Here is a 24372-nt window from a genome sequence, read left to right as displayed (position 1 = left end):
GTATAGTCGACGGGAGAGAATGCTGTGCCATTGTTTGTGCTTAGCCTGAGACAAAGAGCAAATGAATGGTTATTGACTACCATTCAAAAGGCTACTGAAGGTAAAAGATTCAGAAAAGAAGAAGTGCAAAGAAAATATTTTGATTGCCAATACTTTTCGCAGAATTCAATCAATCACACAAACCAATTCTATTCTACTTACTTCACATCAAGATTAATGTCAGAGGTCCCAGTCTTTGTGATGTTCACTGTAACATAACCCGTATCTTCCTCAACTGAATACGATGGGGACGCAAAGCTGAAAGTTGCTGTGGATCAATGAAAACAAAAACTATCATGGACCAAGTTTTAAAGGAAGACAACAGTTACAGTCTTTGCTCCCCAATAGCACAATTGTTGAAACCCGAGAGTTGTACTTAAATATACATATATAGTATTATAACGGGAACACTTTCTTTGGTAAATCTCCATAGCAATTCCAAAGGCAGCAATATACATTTTTGGCATAAGACATCCAAAATCTTTAGCAAGCCCAAATTTTTATTATAACAATTTTCTCTTTATAGTACAAAGTCTTTTAACAAAATGTCTGTTAGTCAAAATAAATCAAAAGATTAGTTTACTCTAGTCACCTTGATCATCGTTGCCAATTGTGATTGTCGTAGTATTTAGTAGGCCAAGGGCAACTTGGTCTGCGTTAGTGTGAGACAGGAGGGCCTTGAAATCTTCATCATTTTCAACTGTCTGGTCAACATTGATGGTTATGTTTACTAGCTTAGATTGTTCGTTGGCCAAAAACGTTACACTATTGTCAGACATCGCAGTATAGTCGACGGGAGAGAATGCTGTGCCATTGTTTGTGCTTAGCCTGAGACAAAGAGCAAATGAATGGTTATTGACTACCATTCAAAAGGCTACTGAAGGTAAAAGATTCAGAAAAGAAGGAGTGCAAAGAAAATATTTTGATTGCCAATACTTTTCGCAGAATTCAATCAATCACACAAACCAATTCTATTCTACTTACTTCACATCAAGATTAATGTCAGAGGTCCCAGTCTTTGTGATGTTCACTGTAACATAACCCGTATCTTCCTCAACTGAATACGATGGGAACGCAAAGCTGAAAGTTGCTGTGGATCAATGAAAACAAAAACTATCATGGACCAAGTTTTAAAGGAAGACAACAGTTACAGTCTTTGCTCCCCAATAGCACAATTGTTGAAACCCGAGAGTTGTACTTAAATATACATATATAGTATTATAACGGGAACACTTTCTTTGGTAAATCTCCATAGCAATTCCAAAGGCAGCAATATACATTTTTGGCATAAGACATCCAAAATCTTTAGCAAGCCCAAATTTTTATTATAACAATTTTCTCTTTATAGTACAAAGTCTTTTAACAAAATATCTGTTAGACAAAATAAATCAAAAGATTAGTTTACTCTAGTCACCTTGATCATCGTTGCCAATTGTGATTGTGGTCGTATTTAGTAGGCCAAGGGCAACTTGGTCTGCGTTAGTGTGAGACAGGAGGGCCTTGAAATCTTCATCATTTTCAACTGTCTGGTCAACATTGATGGTTATGTTTACTAGCTTAGATTGTTCGTTGGCCAAAAACGTTACACTATTGTCAGACATCGCAGTATAGTCGACGGGAGAGAATGCTGAGCCATTGTTTGTGCTTAGCCTGAGACAAAGAGCAAATGAATGGTTATTGACTACCATTCAAAGGGCTACTGAATGTAAAAGATTCAGAAAAGAAGGAGTGCAAAGACAATATTTTGATTGCCAATACTTTTCGCAGAATTCAATCAATCACACAAACCAATTCTATTCTACTTACTTCACATCAAGATGAATGTCAGAGGTCCCAGTCTTTGTGATGTTCACTGTCACATAACCCGTATCTTCCCCAACTGAATACGATGAGGACGCAAAGCTGAAAGTTGCTGTGGATCAATGAAAACAAAAACTATCATGGACCAAGTTTTAAAGGAAGACAACAGTTACAGTCTTTACACCCCAATAGCACAATTGTTGTTACCCGAGAGTGGTACTTAAATAGACATATATAGTATTATAACGGGAACACATTCTTTGGTAAATTTCCATAGCAATTCCAAAGGCAGCAGTATACATTTTTGGCATAAGACATCCAAAATCTTTAGCAAGCCCAAATTTTTATTATAACAATTTTCTCTTTATAGTACAAAGTCTTTTAACAAAATGTCTGTTAGTCAAAATAAATCAAAAGATTAGTTTACTCTAGTCACCTTGATCATCGTTGCCAATTGTGATTGTGGTCGTATTTAGTAGGCCAAGGGCAACTTGGTCTGCGTTAGTGTGAGACAGGAGGGCCTTGAAATCTTCATCATTTTCAACTGTCTGGTCAACATTGATGGTTATGTTTACTAGCTTAGATTGTTCGTTGGCCAAAAACGTTACACTATTGTCAGACATCGCAGTATAGTCGACGGGAGAGAATGCTGTGCCATTGTTTGTGCTTAGCCTGAGACAAAGAGCAAATGAATGGTTATTGACTACCATTCAAAAGGCTACTAAAGGTAAAAGATTCAGAAAAGAAGAAGTGCAAAGAAAATATTTTGATGGCCAATACTTTCCGCAGAGTTCAATCAATCACACAAACCAATTCTATTCTACTTACTTCACATCAAGAGAAATGTCAGAGGTCCCAGTCTTTGTGATGTTCACTGTAACATAACCCGTATCTTCCTCAACTGAATACGATGAGGACGCAAAGCTGAAAGTTGCTGTGGATCAATAAAAACAAAAACCATCATGGACCAAGTTTAAAAGGAAGACAGCAGTTACAGTCTTTAAACCCCAATAGCACAATTGTTGTTACCCAAGAGTTGTACTTAAATAGACATATAGTATTATAACGGGAACACTTTCTTTGGTAAATTTCCAAAGGCAGCAATATACATTTTTGGCATAAGACATCCAAAATCTTTAGCAAGCCCAAATTTTTATTATAACAATTTTCTCTTTATAGTACAAAGTCTTTTAACAAAATGTCTGTTAGTCAAAATAAATCAAAAGATTAGTTTACTCTAGTCACCTTGATCATCGTTGCCAATTGTGATTGTCGTAGTATTTAGTAGGCCAAGGGCAACTTGGTCTGCGTTAGTGTGAGACAGGAGGGCCTTGAAATCTTCATCATTTTCAACTGTCTGGTCAACATTGATGGTTATGTTTACTAGCTTAGATTGTTCGTTGGCCAAAAACGTTACACTATTGTCAGACATCGCAGTATAGTCGACGGGAGAGAATGCTGTGCCATTGTTTGTGCTTAGCCTGAGACAAAGAGCAAATGAATGGTTATTGACTACCATTCAAAAGGCTACTGAAGGTAAAAGATTCAGAAAAGAAGGAGTGCAAAGAAAATATTTTGATTGCCAATACTTTTCGCAGAATTCAATCAATCACACAAACCAATTCTATTCTACTTACTTCACATCAAGATTAATGTCAGAGGTCCCAGTCTTTGTGATGTTCACTGTAACATAACCCGTATCTTCCTCAACTGAATACGATGGGAACGCAAAGCTGAAAGTTGCTGTGGATCAATGAAAACAAAAACTATCATGGACCAAGTTTTAAAGGAAGACAACAGTTACAGTCTTTGCTCCCCAATAGCACAATTGTTGAAACCCGAGAGTTGTACTTAAATATACATATATAGTATTATAACGGGAACACTTTCTTTGGTAAATCTCCATAGCAATTCCAAAGGCAGCAATATACATTTTTGGCATAAGACATCCAAAATCTTTAGCAAGCCCAAATTTTTATTATAACAATTTTCTCTTTATAGTACAAAGTCTTTTAACAAAATATCTGTTAGACAAAATAAATCAAAAGATTAGTTTACTCTAGTCACCTTGATCATCGTTGCCAATTGTGATTGTGGTCGTATTTAGTAGGCCAAGGGCAACTTGGTCTGCGTTAGTGTGAGACAGGAGGGCCTTGAAATCTTCATCATTTTCAACTGTCTGGTCAACATTGATGGTTATGTTTACTAGCTTAGATTGTTCGTTGGCCAAAAACGTTACACTATTGTCAGACATCGCAGTATAGTCGACGGGAGAGAATGCTGAGCCATTGTTTGTGCTTAGCCTGAGACAAAGAGCAAATGAATGGTTATTGACTACCATTCAAAGGGCTACTGAATGTAAAAGATTCAGAAAAGAAGGAGTGCAAAGACAATATTTTGATTGCCAATACTTTTCGCAGAATTCAATCAATCACACAAACCAATTCTATTCTACTTACTTCACATCAAGATGAATGTCAGAGGTCCCAGTCTTTGTGATGTTCACTGTCACATAACCCGTATCTTCCCCAACTGAATACGATGAGGACGCAAAGCTGAAAGTTGCTGTGGATCAATGAAAACAAAAACTATCATGGACCAAGTTTTAAAGGAAGACAACAGTTACAGTCTTTACACCCCAATAGCACAATTGTTGTTACCCGAGAGTGGTACTTAAATAGACATATATAGTATTATAACGGGAACACATTCTTTGGTAAATTTCCATAGCAATTCCAAAGGCAGCAGTATACATTTTTGGCATAAGACATCCAAAATCTTTAGCAAGCCCAAATTTTTATTATAACAATTTTCTCTTTATAGTACAAAGTCTTTTAACAAAATGTCTGTTAGTCAAAATAAATCAAAAGATTAGTTTACTCTAGTCACCTTGATCATCGTTGCCAATTGTGATTGTGGTCGTATTTAGTAGGCCAAGGGCAACTTGGTCTGCGTTAGTGTGAGACAGGAGGGCCTTGAAATCTTCATCATTTTCAACTGTCTGGTCAACATTGATGGTTATGTTTACTAGCTTAGATTGTTCGTTGGCCAAAAACGTTACACTATTGTCAGACATCGCAGTATAGTCGACGGGAGAGAATGCTGTGCCATTGTTTGTGCTTAGCCTGAGACAAAGAGCAAATGAATGGTTATTGACTACCATTCAAAAGGCTACTAAAGGTAAAAGATTCAGAAAAGAAGAAGTGCAAAGAAAATATTTTGATGGCCAATACTTTCCGCAGAGTTCAATCAATCACACAAACCAATTCTATTCTACTTACTTCACATCAAGAGAAATGTCAGAGGTCCCAGTCTTTGTGATGTTCACTGTAACATAACCCGTATCTTCCTCAACTGAATACGATGAGGACGCAAAGCTGAAAGTTGCTGTGGATCAATAAAAACAAAAACCATCATGGACCAAGTTTAAAAGGAAGACAGCAGTTACAGTCTTTAAACCCCAATAGCACAATTGTTGTTACCCAAGAGTTGTACTTAAATAGACATATAGTATTATGACGGGAACACTTTCTTTGGTAAAATTCCATACCAATTCCAAAGGCAGCAATATACATTTTTGGCATAAGACATCCAAAATCTTTAGCAAGCCCAAATTTTTATTATAACAATTTTCTCTTTATAGTACAAAGTCTTTTAACAAAATGTACTAGACATTATGTAAATAGACATATAGTATTATAACGGGAACACTTTCTTTGGTAAATTTCTAAATGCACCATTATACATTTATGGCATAAGACATCCAAAATCTTTAACAAGCCCAAATTTTTATTATGACAATTTTCTCTTTATAGTACAAAGATTTCAGCAAAATGGTTTCTTTAAAAAAAATGGTCAGAATTAGCAGACAGCAACCGAGCGAAAGCTAATAGCTTTCCTTGCTAATGTTTTGAAATTGCCGCCAGAAAGGTTCGAGGCCCTACGCTTCGAGCGAATGCACCGACTAGGGAAGTTGTCTTCCAACGAAAAACCGAGACCAATCATCGCTCAGTTTTTTTGGTTCAGGGACAAGCAGTAGATCTTCAGCCATGTCAAGAGTCTAAAATATACAGGAGCATTAAGCGACGATTTTCCAAGGAAATAGACGAAGTAAGAAGAGCCTTATATCTAATTTACAAAAAGGCCAAACAAGAAAAGAAAGAGGCAAGGCTGATTGCCGACAAGTTGTATATCGACAACATACTATACGCTGGCCCGCAAGCTTCAAGACCCTACTTTGTCGCCGCGGCAGTGGAACCTAGAGACAGTGGATATCCATGGGGATTCAAGTGCTCCACAGTCTATCTCTGAAAGCCAGGATGGTTGAGAAGAGCTAAGTAGCAACTCGATTTTTTCTTTTGTTCAATGAGAAAAATTAATTAGGTTTTTCTGCCAAACTTCTTCCAAAAATGGATAAACATTTCACCGTAACTTAAGCATTTCAATGTGAAATAGCCTTAAAGTGCATCTGAAGGAATAAAAGCAATATCCTCCAAAACGGTTCATCCATCGATATCTAATATCTCCTGTGATAGAAAAATCTTTATTACCAAAAATCCCCGATTTCCCATAATCCCCGATTTTTTTACAGCCTTTTGAATATCCACTCTGTAAAACACCTACTTGCCCAGTCTCCTCAAGGATAAAGCTAGAGTTGGCGCGAAATGATCACCATATAAGGAGAATTTCGAGAGCTCGCGAGAATTTGCGTGAAAGAAAACAATTTTGGCTACATGCGGCGTCTTTACCTTGCAACTTATGAGACGTGGAAAGAAAGTACTTTTCCTCTTAAAATGGCTTAAAAGGTAAATATAGCCTTATTTAAATAAAAAAAACGTATACCCTGCTTGCATTTTAAAGTAGCCATCGATAATTTAAATGATTTTGCAATTTTGAAGCCATTTACTTTACATTACTTCCCCAACATGGTGTCATTGCCGCTATCATAGTTTACTAAACTAGTTGTACGAAATGCTGATTATCTCGCTAAAAGATGGGTCCTTTAGATATCGATATAGCTTACATAAAATTAAGATTATGTATAACCCCCAAAACCTGGAAGAAATGCAAAAGGACCCACATTTTTTGGCAAAAACAATTATATAATTTGATTTGACGTTTTTGCTGTGTAGGTAATCATATTTTGTTCCGTCTCACTAGAGATGTAATTATATAATAATCGCTAAATCCTTCTTTTCGTCTTTGTCCTCTCAGTGCTCTGACCAAATATAATTTCAACTAAACACGATCCTCAAAACCTAGATGAAATGCTAAAAGGACCCATATTTTTTTGCACAAACAGTGATCGTGTAGGACATCGTATATTTTGTGAGCCGTGCCTCTCTGCCTTTTAAAATGTAAACATTGCTAAACTTTACACTCCATGACAAAAGAATGCAAAAAGCATTTGTTATATATAGTATGTATGTAATATAGTAGACATCTGCCTTTCCAAGGGTACTAGATTCTCAATCGGGATGGTTTGAGTATTTTTTTTTGCCATTCTCATAGCATCATTTGCTTTAGCCACAAAAAGTTCAATTTCACCTCGCACAAAATGCTTTATATCTTGCTTAAAGTGGGGTCCTTTACGTATTCGTATAGATCACTGAGCTATAGGTGAAAAGTTAAAGGACCCACATTTTTACGCGATATAAGATTTGCTTATAAATTTTCATTTTTTGTAAGTGCTCATGTAAAGACGAGTGACGAAAACGGCAAACAGGCAAATCGTTAAATTTTATTTCAGGGTCGTTTATCCACCGTTTTAGAGACGGTATCTGAATGTAAAACTTGCTGTGTTCAAACGAAAAAAAGCAGCGTAGAATCGAAGACCGAAGCGAATGAGTTTGTAAAAAAATTCTCAAAAAACACGAAAAAAAAAAAGCGAGCAGTTGTACTCGCATGATGTAACCATGAAATAAGACAACAATAAACTTTATGATGTAAGTTAACGGATATATTTCCTTTTGTTCGTATCCACAGATATCACACTCACGATTCTACTGTTGTCAAACCATTTAGATGGCTGACAAGCTTCTCCTCCAGTTCCCTTCCTGTATTTTTCGATAATTCGACAGACATATATCATTTGTCCGCAAATGCCTCGTCTTGGTGTGGCAAAAATACGTTGCTATATTGTTGTTGAGTCGCTTTCTCTGTCATCGCTTTCTCACTCGGCAGAGCTTGTTGTTTTACAGGGAGAAGCGCTAATTTATGTGAATTAAGATGCAGATTGCGCGCGAGCTGACAAGTTTGATTTTCGCGCCACGCGCCCGCAATACGTTTGTCCGTCAGCCAACCTCGTTTCCAGGGTCTTCTGGGTAATTTTTAATATGGCGTTTGGCTGACGAAGACCCTGGCGGAGGGTGACCCATTTCCACAGGTAGTCCGACTCTAGAGTATTTACCGAATCTAATATGGCCGGGAAACTGACAAGAAAAGATCGACCGTAATTATCACTTCCATCGCCAAATTTAAGCGTATAACGCCACTCGTATATCTCCCGATTGAATTATTCCGGCAAACTTCCCTGGCAACTTCGGAAAACAGCAAAGCGCCGCATGAAATTCGGAACACAATTCGACGGGATTCCACAGAACTTCTATACGAAGTTCAATAAGAGACTCTACCGAGGTATGTATTAATCCTAATAAGACTGACATTACTCTGTGATTCAGATTCACCAAAAACTTTAACTCAACTCTGCAAACACGACTATTTGGGTGTTTTGATTGATTACTCTGTGATTCACATCTTCATATTTTATCTGTGTGCAGCCTAAACACTTCTGTTAGATAATAGGAATACAGTATTATGGCTGCTTCTCTCAAAAAGGAACTCCAAAGGGTTCAAAAGAATATTTTTGTCCTTTCAGTTTGATTTATACTGATATGGCTTTACATAAATATAACATTTCTCATTTATTCATTATTTTTTTAAAAGGAGCATAATTTTTCAATCTACTTATCAATACCTAATTTCTGGGGTTTTTGATAGAAATTATATAACATCTCTAATAAAAACGCAGTCTAAGTATACTCCCCTGTACATACTCCCCTGTACTTATAAAGATCAACCAATAAAACATTATCAGCCAGCCATTTTAGTTTGTCATTGGTGTAACTAGAAAGACAACAGACTTACTGTAGAAAAACTAGGTGGTCTGCGTTGGCCTGGTGGAGGTGGATGCAGGTGTTTCATTAAGTTTCATAATAGGCGGTGGTAATTGATAAGTACGGGGTGGAAGTTATTTCTTCACATAAAACACTAATTGACTTTTTAAAAAAAGTAGTCAGCGCTCAGAAGATAGTAGCTGGCAGTGGTTCCGCCTGCCGCCACCTAAATGAAACCCCAGGCATGCAACATAATAAGTAAGCTGTGGTATAATGCAACATGATTTTAAATTGACTGTGCCCCAGCCCTGCCATGGTCCTGTTTTTTTACAACACATTGTCAGCTTGGATTCAAAGAAACTGAGTTCTGTACTGAAGCTCATTTCACCTTGCGTTATTAAACAATCAAGCAGTGAACGGCGGGTTATCTACCCCCCTCCCCCAAACAGATACTGACAACTGCAGAAGGTTGGGACGTTTTGGTCAAGGGAAGGGGAGGGAGCAAAAGATCCGGGAAGGTGTTTAGAGAAGTTTCTAGTGAAGTGGTCTAACACAAGTGTCAGGTGCCTCTTACAGGTCAATTTTAGAAACCATTGGGCATCACACCTGCTTGAGCAACTCAAATAGATAGTGGGTGTGACACTTAAATAAAACCAAGGGAGAATTACAGATCACGTAAAAAAATTTCTGTAATTATCAAGAAAACAAAAAACGATCTACAGTAATAGTAGAAAAGTATATGACTATTTTAAGGATTTGTTAAAAATAGTTTGCATGCATACTTATTTGCACTTATGGTTGTGTAACTAACAGCACATCTCATAAATGTCTAAAAATCTAATCAGCACAATCTAAATCATCTTATTCATCAGAATTAGTTTGCATTTTAGTCTGCCCTGAAGAAGTCTTATTTAAGACGAAAATTTGGCAGAGTCGATTTCCAGTTTTTGGTGTATTATATTCATTGTTCTGGTACGAGATCGCGACAGTTTGGGCTTTTTGATTCTAATCTTATTCATCAGAATATCTTTCAAACATGTATTTACGTAGAGTGTGCATCTTTTTTTCGGGGGAGAAACCTTATTACCCTCTGCTTTCGCCTTCTGATTTATATATTGTCGCTCGATGCTATGCGTTAATATCGATAAGATAAGTTTGCCGGAGTTGCCAGGGAAGATTGTTTGAATAAATCAGTCAGGTTATATACAAGTTGGCTTAACACGCTCAACTTTGGCAATGGGAGTGATAATAACGGCCGTTCATTGTCAGATTCCATGTGTTTCCATGCCTCATTTCACCAATCTGTCGGCCATATTGAGTAAGTACGCAGCTGCATTGTCTCCTATTATCTTTGTTCCACAAAGGAGTTCTTTTGTCTCTATTCTTCTCGTTCTTTGTGTCGAGGTATGGATATTGTTCATTTGCCCAATCAAATTGCAGCTTGTAAGAGCTGCGTACTGACCCGCCATATTAGATTCGGTAAATACTCTAGAGTCGGTCTACCTGTGGAAATGGGTCGGCCTCCGCCAGGGTCTTCGCCAGCTAGACGCCATATTGAAAATTACCCAGAAGACCCTGGGGACGAGGTTGTCAGCGACAAAGGTGTTTTACAGACTGGTTATTCAAAGGGCTGTAAAAAATCGGGGAATATGGGAAATCGGGAATTTTTGGTAATGAAGATTCTTCTAGCATAGGAGATAGATATCGATGAATGAGCCGTTTTGAAGGATATCGGTTTTATTCCTTTCTTCCTTCCTGGGCCTGTAATAAATCTCTCTAAAACTGATGGTATCTGGCTGGGCTCCGGAAAAGCAATCATTTTTATTGTAATCTATTTAACATTAAATGACCGCAAAGTATTCATGCGCCAGGCATTACCTTTTCACATGATAAGCAACGGATGATACAGGAAAGCATTGTTTGTAGTCTATGAGAAGATAATTGAAAGATTGGTCTTCAAGAAACCTTACGTTATTTTGACGCTGGCTTTGTCTAAACTAATTGACAATGCCTCTGTAATTAGTATACCTGAGTAACTAGTTAAGCAAGTAAATTCACGTATCGACTATTTTGTACGGAACAAAAAAAAAAACCCTGCCAAGACCAAGAAAAGGACGGTGATTGGTAACTACGACATGGGAGGCTTTAAGATTCCAGATTTTGAAATAATCAACAAAGTATTAAAACTGTCCTGGATGAAGAGACTATTTTCACCGATAGAATTGGCGCGAAATTCGAACGTGCGTTATCAAATGAACTTGCCTCTCCCTGGGGACATTAGGATGCAGCTTGTGAGTCGCCACGTCAGCTCACTAGAGTATTTAAGCAGCTCCATATATAAATTCGAGGCCTTTTCAGAAATCTACGCAAGCCGGTAACTCACGCAGGATTTTCGACCCTCACACCTCCCCTTTGGCGACGTAACACAGAACACACAGTCTTACCACTTTTTGCTGCATTGCCTCGTTAAAATCGGTTTCCCATAACTTAATTACGGCAATAATCGGCGAGTATATCGGTGAAAATGGTTTACTATCTTTAGGTGATGTAGATGGAAAATGGAAAAAGTTACCATTGAAATATCTAGAGAAAGTGGGCGGAAATTTTGTCTTCCAGTGCAATTACAACGTGAACTCACTTATTGTACCTGGTCTACCTTTTTTTAAAAATAGGTTATCCTTTTGGAGAGAACTGACTCCTTATGAGATATCGTTAGAAAGGAAATTGTATGGAACAATAATTTCATACGCATAAATGGCATGACTTGCATGTGTGTCTTTTTAAAGACTGATTTGACAATGGCGTCATAAAAATAGGGAGACCTAGTAGACCGTGATGGGAATTTTTTACCTAACGCTCAGTTTATGAATAAATTTAATGTTAAAATATAATTTTTACACGAGTACATTGCTGTATTAGATGCCATACCAGCAGAGTAGGGAAAGTTTCTGAAAGCCTCTCAACATGATGATGTTAATCTTACTACTGCTGCCTGCCCTGCTGAACATTTAAACTGCAATCTTACAACAATAACATATTTAACCAGCCTTTTCGTAGAAAATTCGTTTCGAGATTCTCGGTATTGACGAGAATGATTTTCGTACTGTTTATGAGCTTCCATTGCGGGTCACTAGGGGTAGATATTTGGTGATGTTCCAAGCTAAAATTATTCACTATATTCTCCCGACCAATACATCTCTAAAAAGGGATGGATTAAAGGATGTTGATGTGTGCCATGTATGCGAGGACATTCCGCAAACGCCACCACCTTTTCGTGGAATGACAAGCTGAGAAAAGCTTCTTAGGCGAATTTTTTCGTTGGTTTGGGCGTAACAGACGCTGAAATATTGTATGGACGGCTAAATAGAAACAACTGCTAACTCAATTTTTGTCTATTCATTGCCAAATACTATGTATACCATGCAGCTATAAAAAAAGGAAGCCTATATATTTCTACAGCATTTCTTAAAATATTAGGTTACTTTAAAGACTCTGAAAATAGTCATTTCAAGAACACTATAGAAACTACACTCCATGTATCACTGATGCAAAGAAAAAAATCTTTTTGGAAGTACAAAACGAGTTTATTCTATCGAAAATAAATTATTGAAATATTTCATCCGTCAAGTCCAGCAGCAAGTGATTTCGCCGACACGAGTATTGACACGACATATATACTATATACCAACCCTCTGTCGTCCTGTTTTATTGAAACTGCAACCATCATGAAACCCATACGAATCTAGAACTATCCGTATAGAAAAATATATAACAGATGGAACAGATATAAATATGTATTAAGGTTTTAAGGTTAAAATCGGCTATTTTGGTTCTATTTCTAAAATCAATAAAGTAGACATGTGTTTCACTCGGCCGGTGAACCAAAATGCTTTTACATACTTGCTGGTGTATATTGAGGTAAGCTTGACGCCTATAGAATGTTTTATCTCTCTCGCATTTGAGGATTTAATTATTATTTTTTAATTATATTTGATATACCATACCTTTGTCGTTGTCTGTGATTGAGACGGTTATATTTGGTTGAGTGATATTAATATTCCCGTCTGTTGTAGTCAACTGGACGAAGAACGACTCTGTGTTCTCAACAATAACGTCATCGTTGATGTTGATAGTAAAGTTATAACTTGTCTCGTTAGCACTAAAGGTGATGTTTGTAGCCACTGGGGAATTGTAGTCGGTACCTGCAGTGGCCGTCAGCGGCGTGACAGTGGCGCTGCATTAACACAAATAACCAACAGACGAGTTAGTAATGAAGACAATCTTAAATGGTTCGGGAAAGAGAGAGGGGGGTCGATTAGGGATAATAATCGTGGTGTGTTCAAGCTTCCAAGCTAGCTCCGATGATCAAAAGCTTTTGTTCTAACATAATAGTTCGGAGTAAAGTCGAATTAAAGCAAGACTGAAACGTCCTAGTTATGGGGTTCTAACCAATCAAATCTACGATTCTCATCATGATAAGCTACAATGCTGTACAAAACCTTACTATTTCGCGCGATTAAATGTCACATTTCGTACGCCCTTTAAATTTTGCTTGCCCCCTAACCAACTCTTTCCAACAAAATGTTTTGCGGAACGTAAAGCCAACGGAATTCCTTAGGTTTGAGGAACACGGTTGCTCGCGTCATTCTCTAAGTGCATGGTGAAAGGGACTGTTTGATAGTTTTGAAAGAACAGAAGAAAGGCGGGGTGGCGTTAGTGGACTTTAAAGATTCCTGTGCAAACATTGCAGAAAATAATAGGACTGAGAGAAAAACGGAACAAAAGAAACCAGGCTACATAACAGGGTTAGGCACAGCATTACTAGAGCAGTCTGTACATCATGTTGGATGCTGCTGCAAAGAACCCTTCCGGGCGAGGTCTTAACTAGCCTCCTCCGCAGGCCTCATTATGAAAAGGACGGAAAGAATGGGTTACCTGTGGCGAAATTGAGGAGGAGGAAGACTAGGGTTTGTCACTTCCGGTTTTTTTTGCCACAGGAAACCCAATCCTTTTTTCTTTCTTTTTCTGCTTGTTGAGATGCCTGCGGAGGAGGCTAGGTGTTATCAGCAACGCTGTTTGATGCAGTCGCTGTTTGCGCTTAATACACTACTTACCCGCTTTAAAGAACTTAGAATTCAATAACCTGCCAGCCTAAAAATACCACTGGTATTTTTAGACCACCGTTAAATATAAAAAAACTATTTAGCCTAAAATTTGAAACAGGTTCTTATTTTTTTAAAAAAAATGAACCTTTAAGATCTCCCAGCTACGATGAAAATCATAATTCACAAACAGTAAACGAAAACATGTATTCTATCAAAAATCTTTGAATTTTGTATAAATAATGTTTAGCATGATAATAAGAGCTTGAAAAAAAAAAAGGAACCTGCTTAGACTAACCTGGAAAAAAAAACCTAGGTTCTAACTGCACTTACGTGACTAGCGACTCCCCAGATACGTCCCCAGACCGTGTAAGGCCGAGAGTAGCGGTCCCTGTACTTTCAGGCACCGGAACATCAGACAAGTCAAACCCAATATACGTTTGTGCTGTGGAATAAAAATCATAATATTATCATGAACATTCCAACAAAGAATGCTCCAAATAATAGTTAGAGTACGTGGAACAAACATGAATATATTTTACGAGCAGAATTGGAAACATCGCTTTTCACAAAAAAGAAAAGATGCCACAAGAAATACGGATCACTTTTTGACGTTTTCCAAGCGTTGCAAAACAAAATTCTGTGGGAAACGACGAGAAGGAACATGCTTCACGGTAAAGTCTTTTAGTGATACAATGTTGTGGTCAGAATCAACTTGAAGAAGATTTGGAGGCTTTGGAGCATTTCAAGGTTGAAAATGTTCTTATCGATGTTCTTAATTTTAGTTACAAAAATATAATATTTTAATGAATTATCAGGAAAAGAATATTACAAATGATCAAGAGCAATAAAAGTTAATGTTAATGTTATTGTTTTGAACACAATTTTATTCTGAGCACATCACACTAGCAATACTTTTTGCTGCTATCGTTAACCTTGACATGCTCTTAGCATATTCTTTAAATTTGGCGAAATCGCAAACTGGACGTGATGTAAAAAAGTTCTTATACTGTACACTCTTTATTATATAAGAACGTCTAATTTTCAGTTGAGGCTGGGCCGTTCTTATTTTTGGACATTTTAAGGCTGAATATGTTCTTAACGATGTTCTTAAATTTTAGTGTATAAGAATAACCTAAGGAATAATTAGAAAGAGAATTACACTAATGGTCAATGCTTTGATTCTGCATTTTAGAACGCATCAGGACAAAAAAAAAACTTTTTTTGCTAGCCTCGGCATGTTCTTAACATTTGATGAAATCTCAGGCTGGACTTTCTTGTAAAACAGGTTCTTATAAAAAAAGAGTGTATATAAAAAAAGGCCCCCTAAAAAGAGTAAACATAAGCTCCATAACAATTTACATAAGCATTTTCACTTTCGGTGGCAAAGAAAACAGGCTGTAAATGCAATGTCCCGTTGATAGGTTGAAGCCCTGTAAAAAGTTTGAGGTGAAACATTTGGCTAACACTTATTCCCAGCATCAGATTTTGGTCAGCCGGCACTGCAGTCAAGCCACGTGTCAAACAGCGAATGTCATCGACCAACGGCTGCTGGCTCATGTTTTGCTGATGTTGTGTAATGTAAAAATAGCTCTAGTAATTGCTAGCAGTGTTTAATCAGCCGTGGCTAGTGCCTAACTCAATGCAAATAAGGTTGTTTGCGCCTAGTCGAAGCAAGCGTTTGTCTGGAGTTTCAGTTTGCTCGCCTCCAACCCTCCCGCGGGTATCGAAAATCTCTTTCCTGCTCTCGAACTGAAATACACAGCTCTAGCAATGCTGCCTGTCAGTATGAGTTAAACAGTCAGTTTACATACACGCACGGCAACGCTGGGCTCTAAATAGCCTCATTTTCCGTTACGCATCGTAACCTAGTCAACAAATTATCAAATATCGCCGGAGGTTGATAGACAGCGTTAACGATTTATTTTTACGACTCTCTGAAAACATAGTTGTTTGCCCGCAGTCGATGGGCTGTAAGCGCTGCCAATGAGTTGCATAACATCAGATCCTGCCAAAAATGGTGGCTTATGATGGGGCTGTTTACGGGCTTACAGCACCGAGCAAATAACGCCATCATTATTTAAAAAAACCCAGCTGCCTTGCGCTGGTAAAAAAAAAACAAAAAACATATAGAACAATCGACTGCATCGTGCAACACGGCCAACAAACAGTATAACAATTTGAGCACTGAAATACTGGCAATTTTTCTCACGAATACTGCTGCTATATGCAGAGGTCATTAGCTAATGGTGGTTAATATCGGTTTCTTATATGAACGAGTTAGCACAAAGGGTTCCTTGATGCATAAATATACAACTTCACACAGCCCCACGTTTAACAGAATTTCTGACAATTTTGTAATTCTTGTATATGTTTTTTTTTATAAAATCAGGTTTTACATTCGTGCTGACGAATTTAATTGTAGCTATAGTTGTCAGTTGAGTAATTTTAAGTGCTCTATGTTTCCCCCCTACAGAGCTTCTGGTTCAGTATCTCCAAATTAAAATGACTGCTTAAACTATCGTATATGCAATTTAACCATATTGGTTATTTTATTAAAACTGGAAGTTTAATGGTTTGAGCAAGACAGAAGTACTTTATAAAAGCAACATTTCTTGATTCAAATTCTAATAATTTAAAAAGCTAATTTCAATTTTAAAAGCTACTAACTATTGTAACAATATTCTTCCGTCTTTCTAGTCATTCTTATCAGAAATATTTACAGGACCTAACTAGTCCTTGTGTTTGGGTTTCATTGAACTCTGACAAATCTTCCTCAGTAGGAAGAAGCTTTAACTCTCGTTTGCACGTGAAGCGAAATTTTATTTGTTTGATTTCATATTTCTATAAAAATGGTGAAATATTACACCGGAAATGCCATATTCAGGTTTACATTCTTGCGCTTGTCTTTTACTTGGCCTTAAAAAAAATTTATATCAAAGTATAAAATAGGAACACTCTCGCAATCGTTTGGTTCTTAATTCGTAGTTTCTAGCGATTTTTCGATAAGCTTCCAGAACAATAAAAAAAACGTATAAAATCACCACAGCGCAACAACACGATCCTGCATAACAAGAATATAGTGTGACAAACATGAAAAGATTGCGTGCTAGAATGCTTGTTGTCAATATCAGACACTTAAAGCCACAAAACGTCAGAGACACAAAATATTTTCAAATCATTGTTATTCCTTTTATTTATTCTTATCCTGCGCTTTTTACGTATCGGCTGCGAATGTCACCCACAGAATGGCCAAGAGGAGTGCCCGCAAATATCCATCCGATTAAGAGAAATGGAACTATGAATAAAGACTCTAAATTAAATTACTTCTAATCACTTTTACATATCATTCAAACATTCGAACGCCAATTACGAAAAATCAAACTATGAATAAAGACACTCTAAATCAAATTACTTTTAATCACTTTTACATCTAATTCAAACATTGAAAATAAGGCATGAAACGGGTGTCTAGCTATCATTGTCTAAAAGAAAGGCCTCCAAAAAAAAAACATAAACCAAAAAAAAACCTATAGTTGTAAGGATAGCCTAGGTTAAGCGTTTTGTTGACTGCCCAGACATCGAGACGTGAAATTTCTCGATGTGAAATGAGAGTAAGAAAATGAAACTCCGCACAAATACCCAGCCACAAAAAGATCACTATTAATGGAGTTTACAACGGGGACTTTTAACTCGTCCTTTCTCCCAACGAACATTTGCGGGCATTCCTATACTCGGGTAATTTTTAATAAGGTATTGATTTCCCTCAAACTTTATAACACGTAAAACAAGTAACTAAACATATTATACATATCAAGCACGCGGGCTGTTCAGCCAGCTTTTTGACTCCAGTGAGGCACACCCGATACGAATTTTGAAGGTTTTAGCTTCAAACAATTGTGCGTAAATTGGATTCTATTGACTTACCATTTGCAGGAGTTACGCTCAGGGCAATAAAAACACCAAAGAACACCCATTTCTTGCACCAGGGTGGCATGGTGTTTCTTTGCTTAAACCCGCAAGCTGTATTTGTTCCTTTTTTTTTTTGCTGTTGGATCGACACAGAACCTGTTACCTTGTTTGTGTCATAAGCTTGAAGCACTTGTGCCTACACCGTATCTAGAACTTAAGCAGCTCATTCCATTTACACACCACTGCTCTTTCGTTATTCACATCAATAACATGGAATGCTGGATCCTCAAACCAAAAATGTTACATTTTTGTGTGAAAACTCAATTTATTGGTTCATGATTTCGGTATTGACGCTCTTTATCAGTTCTTGTATTTTACAACAGCCAAATAAACGGTTATTTGATATACTCAAACCAAGGGCGAAGTACAAAAAAGGAAAAAAAATACAGTATTCCATAGTAAGATTTGTTAACAATTTAAAAAAAATCTTACGCTGTTTAAAATAAGGGTGATAACAAAATGTTATTATTGTATTTGTTGTTGTTGTTGAGAATAGTAAAATATTAACAATATTGTGTCTGGATTTTTTGTGTTCAAAAATAGTAATATATTTTGATATTTATACGACGTACTCATATACTTAATCGAGCTACTCAACTAAGGGCCGGCAGGAGTACGTATTGAAATAATCGTTGTGCAGTATCAACGTGCGTCACGGCAAGCGCCGTGATATTTTCCATGAGCCGTATTTGATGCAAATAATTATGTATACAGTTATAAGGCAATCGACTTTGGTTCATTTGAAATGAATACGATGCTTGCCTTCAAGTTTTACTTTTAATGACAGGTTTAGAAAAAAAACTTACGGAACTATCTTAACAAACGATCAAAGCAAGAACAAGCGATCGAAGCAAACAGCAGCTACCGTTTTAAAAAAAGCCACGCACAGACCTGTTCTAGCGAGGGGAGTTAAAGTTGAAATCAGGGTTTCTCTGTATTTCTTAAGTCTTTCTCAAAGTTTTAACAACATCACCTGCACAACGTCATGTGTACACCTATTTCAATAAAGGTTGTCAGCGCGAACGGCGAATGGAAATTGCTAGATGGCAGTTCTACGACCGAAAGGTGTTTATGGGTAGTAACTATTTGTAAAAATAAAGGTGACAAATAAACTCAAACGTTGTCAGAACCATAATTTAATGGATAGTCGTTTTTTTTAATTTATATTTGCTTAATTTAGAACAAATATTTTGGGTTCCATGGGTCCTTTTGGTCGAGGAACTGCCATTTGTCAATGGCTATTTTGCACTGAAAACGTTTTTTTGAAAAAGGTGTATTCCAGAAGAAATGACCGTTTGCCTTTAATTGGCTAGTCATGCTTATTCCAAGATGGATTCAGAGAGAGATTAGAATGGTAACCTCCGATATGTGGATTTGCTGTTTTCGCTTCAATATTAACCACATCTCCGTTCCCATAGTGAATTAGTTTGCTATTGTTTCAACAGTAGAAAATATAAAAATATATCCACTAATAGATCACATTAAGATTCTTTTTGCGACTTTTAAAGACTCTCCCTTAGATCTGTAGTAATAAGTTAAGTCACGGGCGATAGGATAGGTAAGTGGTGGCGAGGTATGGTGCGTGTAGGTTAAACTTCGCCTGTGGCTTAGCCGCCAAAGAATTAACTTCTGTTGGCTTGCCGCCAAATTAAGGCGGTATATGGAAGAATGAAATAGCCTTTTTAAGCGATAGCCATTTTTCTTTCATTTTTTTCTTGATGAAATGTAAAACTGGCGCAGAAAAAAAAAAACTCAGGTTGGTGTAAGCTTTCCTTTCTTAAAAAAACATGTAATAAGTTATTAATTCTTCAAAAACTTCGAGGCCATTAGCACGCTGTTTTTACAGCGTATAAGTCCTTAACATTAACAGGTTAAAGCTAGGCCAACCGCTTAGAATAACTTTAAACATAGAGGACGAAAGATCAAAATGACACCACGATAGCAAATCAAAATGACACCACGATAGCGTCATAAACCTATAACAGATTAGTAGAAAGTTCGTGATTTCTAGATTATTCAAAAAACACGGCGCGAGAACATTTAGCATGACGTTACGAGAGAGAGTCACAAAGAAACAAACAAAAGTTTATAAATTAATTATTTCGAACGTTCCTTAAAGAAGGTCAATCACGCAGGTCAGTCTCCATGATCATCTAACATTTCAAGAAAGTAACTGAGATATACTTCAAATTAAATATCGTTGATATAGTATAAATTTCCAATCCGGACGGCTATTCCGAGATTCCCTGGCAAGTTCACCTTTCGATCACCAGTTACAAAAAAAAAGAAGTTCTTGTTAGAAATAATAATAATTATACTTAATTTTAATAGCGTCATTTCCTAATAGAGCTCAATGGCGTAAAAAAAAGTTAAGTAGCTTATTTATGTGGATGAATATCTGGCACCAGTCGTTAATATCAATCAAAACTTGTTTTGACACTAAACTTGGCCTTGTAAAAAGAAGTGTGATTGCACTGACAGTGATAATATCAACGAAAACAAGGTTCGTGACTAGACAAATCAATGACCGCGTCTAATGCCAAAAAATGCATACCTGGCGTTCTTTATATTTGTTGAAACACTTAGTTACGCCAGGGGCTCGGGGTCATACTCAAAATTCACAATATTATATTCATGGAGAACAGGGTGAAGGGTGATATAAAGGTGATAAGTGAGCCAAAGGAAGGAATTAGTATTACTGAAGCGGGTTTGTGTGTTCTAAGTACTTGAAGCATGGAAAATGTGTACAAGAGTGTACGATTCTTCTAAAATTAGTTATTTCTTTATCTCAGAAGTGTATGATTCCTCTAAAATGGGATCTTATCTCAGAAGTGCACAAATCGTCTATAATGGGTTCTTATCTCAGAAGTGTATGATTCTTCTAAAATGGGTTCTTACTAAGAAGAGTCCTACGACATTCAAAAGGCTCGAGTGATTTTCATTAATATTACATTAGGTCGGCTAATAGTGTGTAAATCGATGTCGAAATCATTAAATGCTGATAACAGGTTTTAAGAATTATATGTGTTATTTCCTGAGTGGCATGGAAAGCTAAAGAGAACTTAAAGTAAGAAAATTTCCAAAAAGCTTACTTCGCCTTAAAGATAACAAGTCCAGCATGAAAGAAAAATGTTTTAAATTTAATTTCATATCTTATTCGAAAAGCTAAAAATCTGGGGGAGTGCATTTCGTCCTCACAAGTCTTTTAAATGGGGAAAATCAGTTTGGAATGCAAACAACTGGGAGCCATTGTAAGAAATTATGGCTCCTTTCCTATCTCCTCGGAATGCAAATGCTTATGGTTTTTTCGTCTTTTGTGAAACCCAAGCAGTCTCGCGGGCATTTTGAAAAACTCATTTGGTATACGGTCTGTCGAGAGCTACCCTGGGTTCCAGAGCCTCCAGACTTCATTCTCGTCTAGTGACGCTCAGCCAAAATTACGCGACGAGCGAAGCGAGGAGGCTCTGGGCGAGTAGCTTTTTCCAGTTCCAGTCTCGAATTACATGCCTAAACCGATTTTGACTGATTTCTGTCATATCTACAACAACACTTATTTAGACAATTTTAATTTGTTTACTGGCTCTAAGACGAAGAAAGAGCGATTCGTAGAACTGTTTATTATTCTTCAGCGGCGTAGGCAGGATTTTTAACAGGAGGGGGCCCAAAAGGGACTTTCAAGGAATTTTCTCCTGTATTTTAGATAATGTCTCATACATTTACTGTATTTTTGGCTGCTAAAAGGGGGGGAACCCAGGCCCCCTAGGCCACCCCCCTGTTCTTTACCAGCAAACCGCCTGTGTGAGGCGGCTTGAAAAGGTGGAGAATGTAAAGGACCATTGATAAAGAACTGCAAAAATCCAAATCAACAAACGCAAGGACATGTGAGCAATCGTAAGCGATAGGTTGGAAAAGCCTCGGAGAGTCACCTTTCGCGCCCCTATGCGGGCTGGCGCCATCTTCAAATTCGCCTTCGGTACAAACTGCAAGATCCCTGCAGCTTCAGCCCGAAACCAATAAGGAGAATCTAGGACCGTTGAAAACTGTCGAAACTAGCGTTGAACTCCATGTGTACTTGTGTGTAAGCAAACAAACTACACGCGATCGAACAGCTGAACTTTCAACCTTTGCAAAACAGGAAGCAATTTCCCACGGACGTAGATTGTGGTAGAGTCGACGGCCGATCAGCGGTCATACCCAACCCCTCAATCGGAAACTTCCGAATAAATATCTTCGGAATCGAGCATCATAAGATGGCGGCCATATGACAAAAGAGTTACGCCTCTCTCTTATGTACCCATACGAGTAAGAGAGACAATTCCTGCCTTTTTTGTATGCTGAATGAAATTTTCCAACCATTTTCATTTAAATTTTCTGATAATGTATCTTATATAAATTTGAACCATGGCAGCTGGCGGGTGCTTTTTTTCCTTTGTTCTAATTTACTAAAGTCATTAGCGTAATATTAATTGAGTACTTATTTTACTCACTTTAATGGGTATCTGTTAGCATATGAAGTTTTATTCACAATGCAAGATGTCTTTGATACCTGCTTTTCTATATCAATTAATTTTGAGGGTTTACATGGATAAACATGGATATATAAACTCGTCATCATAAGTAACTTATTATAAGTACTTTAAAATTTTCAATTAAAACTCACGGAAGAGTCTACAAAAATTACATCATGAATTGGCTTTTTTTTCATATAGGTATTATATGATACCTGCGCAACCCCTCCACTCCCCCTCAGCTAATTCTGAATACGCGCCTGCTAAACGTTTACGTTCTTGTTATGATTACCAGAGATAAAACGCAAAACAACGAACCCGCGCGTTCCTAAGTCAAAATTAGGAAACTTATTGGCTGACTCACTTGTCCGTTCTTGATCATTTAATTTTTTAATCTGCCTGACGATATATAAATTAATAAACACTAAATAAATTGAGTATACTAAGACTAGATATTTATATGGTCTGTCACCACACACAAAAGTCGGATCGCCACTTTCCGGAGATGGTGATCGGAAAATTCCGACTGTGAGGATGGGTATGACCGCTGGGAGTCCGTGGACTCGACCACAATCTACGTCCATGGGAAATTGCTTCCCTTGCAAAACAAATCGGTTTTTTTATGGTAATTCCAATTATAGGTATATTGACCAAATTTGGTTTTGTGTTACTATGACAGTCTCGTTGACCAATCAGCTGCAGAATTCAAAATCTGTATTTCTGGAACTGAAAAAAGCGTTGCGATCTCGCGTTTTTGCTTGGTTTCTTTGTAAATGGGATAAATATGGCGATGCTTAATGAGGCACTAATTCAAATCCGGCGCCCTAAGCCTAAGTCACGTGATACAGGAAATGTCGCTCCATTCTGCGCGATGATCTTAGAAGTGTGTGATTCTTCTAAAATGGGTTCTTATCTCAGAAGTGTATGATTCTTGTTAAATGGGTTCTTATCTCAGAAGTGTATGATTTTTCTAAAATGGGATCTTATCTCAGAAGACGTCGAAGCATGTCGAACAAAACTCGACGGCGACGTCTCTTAAAAAGATCAGGTTTTGTTTTCCAAGAATCACTTATGCTAATGAGTTGTTAATCTCAGCAGGAGCTTACTAAATTCTCTATAATTCAAACTAATAAAACATCAAATCCATCCTTTAATAAGTATTATACCTAAGTGTAAAATGTTGTAGGTGTAAATATATTTAAAAAAATAACGAGTTTGAAAATACATGAAACAAAACAAAAAGTCATCGGACCACGCGCTAACATCGAAGTGATGCAATCCTTAAAGCCGCATTGTCACCAGTTTACTTCCGGAGGTCCAAAGGAAACCTCAACCGTTAAAAGACAAAAGAATCTATTAAAATCCGAGATATTTAAGAGGCCATCCGCTCTAAATTATCAATCACATCCTCAAATAAACTTCCAGTAAACACAATGCTTTCAATATTTTGAAATATTTTTCGCGTTTTCCGTTAAAAATCATCGGAGATTGTTAGGTAATCGACCGGAAAGTAAACTGGTGTTAATGCGGCTTTAATTCCCCTAACATCAGGGGGTTTGTGCACAGTGTGAGTTCGCATCCCTTGGCTCATAAAAGAGCTGAGCAGGTGACGTCACGCAAAATAAGAGTTGACCCGCGGAGGTGCCCCGCGAATTGCGTGACGCCCCGAGAGTTGTGTGACGTCCCGAAAGTTGTGTGACCTGCCAAGAGTTACGTATAGTTTACGGGTCAGGGGCTAGATCCTCTCTGTCGGGTACCTGATGGCAATGATCCGATTCTTGTAATTTCTTGATTTTAGAATAACACAGGGATGCTGCCTTGTCCAGTTTATGCTGT

At 37.4% G+C, this 24372-nt stretch overlaps 1 protein-coding gene across 2 annotated transcripts; it reads right to left on the bottom strand.

Moving 5' to 3' along the window:
- Positions 1-4914: 4914 nt before the first annotated feature.
- LOC125573654 (extracellular matrix organizing protein FRAS1-like) lies at positions 4915-24371 on the bottom strand. 2 transcript variants are annotated; one of them, XR_007314148.1, is made up of 4 exons: positions 24294-24371; positions 14390-14501; positions 12959-13188; positions 4915-5226 (listed from the first exon to the last, which is right to left on the bottom strand). XR_007314148.1 is itself a non-coding variant. In XM_048734321.1 (4 exons), the coding sequence occupies exons 1-4, from the start codon at positions 18051-18053 to the stop codon at positions 5117-5119; spliced, it is 522 nt and encodes a 173-aa protein (XP_048590278.1). In that variant the 5' UTR covers positions 18054-18822; the 3' UTR covers positions 4915-5116. The 2 variants fall into 2 exon arrangements, 1 of the variants encoding a protein (XP_048590278.1); XM_048734321.1 differs by lacking the exon at positions 24294-24371 and adding an exon at positions 17984-18822.
- Position 24372: the final 1 nt, after the last annotated feature.

This window comes from Nematostella vectensis, chromosome 11 (assembly GCF_932526225.1).
Source record: "Nematostella vectensis chromosome 11, jaNemVect1.1, whole genome shotgun sequence".
In the NCBI taxonomy this organism is placed as follows: domain Eukaryota; kingdom Metazoa; phylum Cnidaria; class Anthozoa; order Actiniaria; family Edwardsiidae; genus Nematostella; species Nematostella vectensis.
Note: the sequence above shows the minus strand (reverse complement) of the source record. Positions and strands in the feature narration are given on the sequence as shown.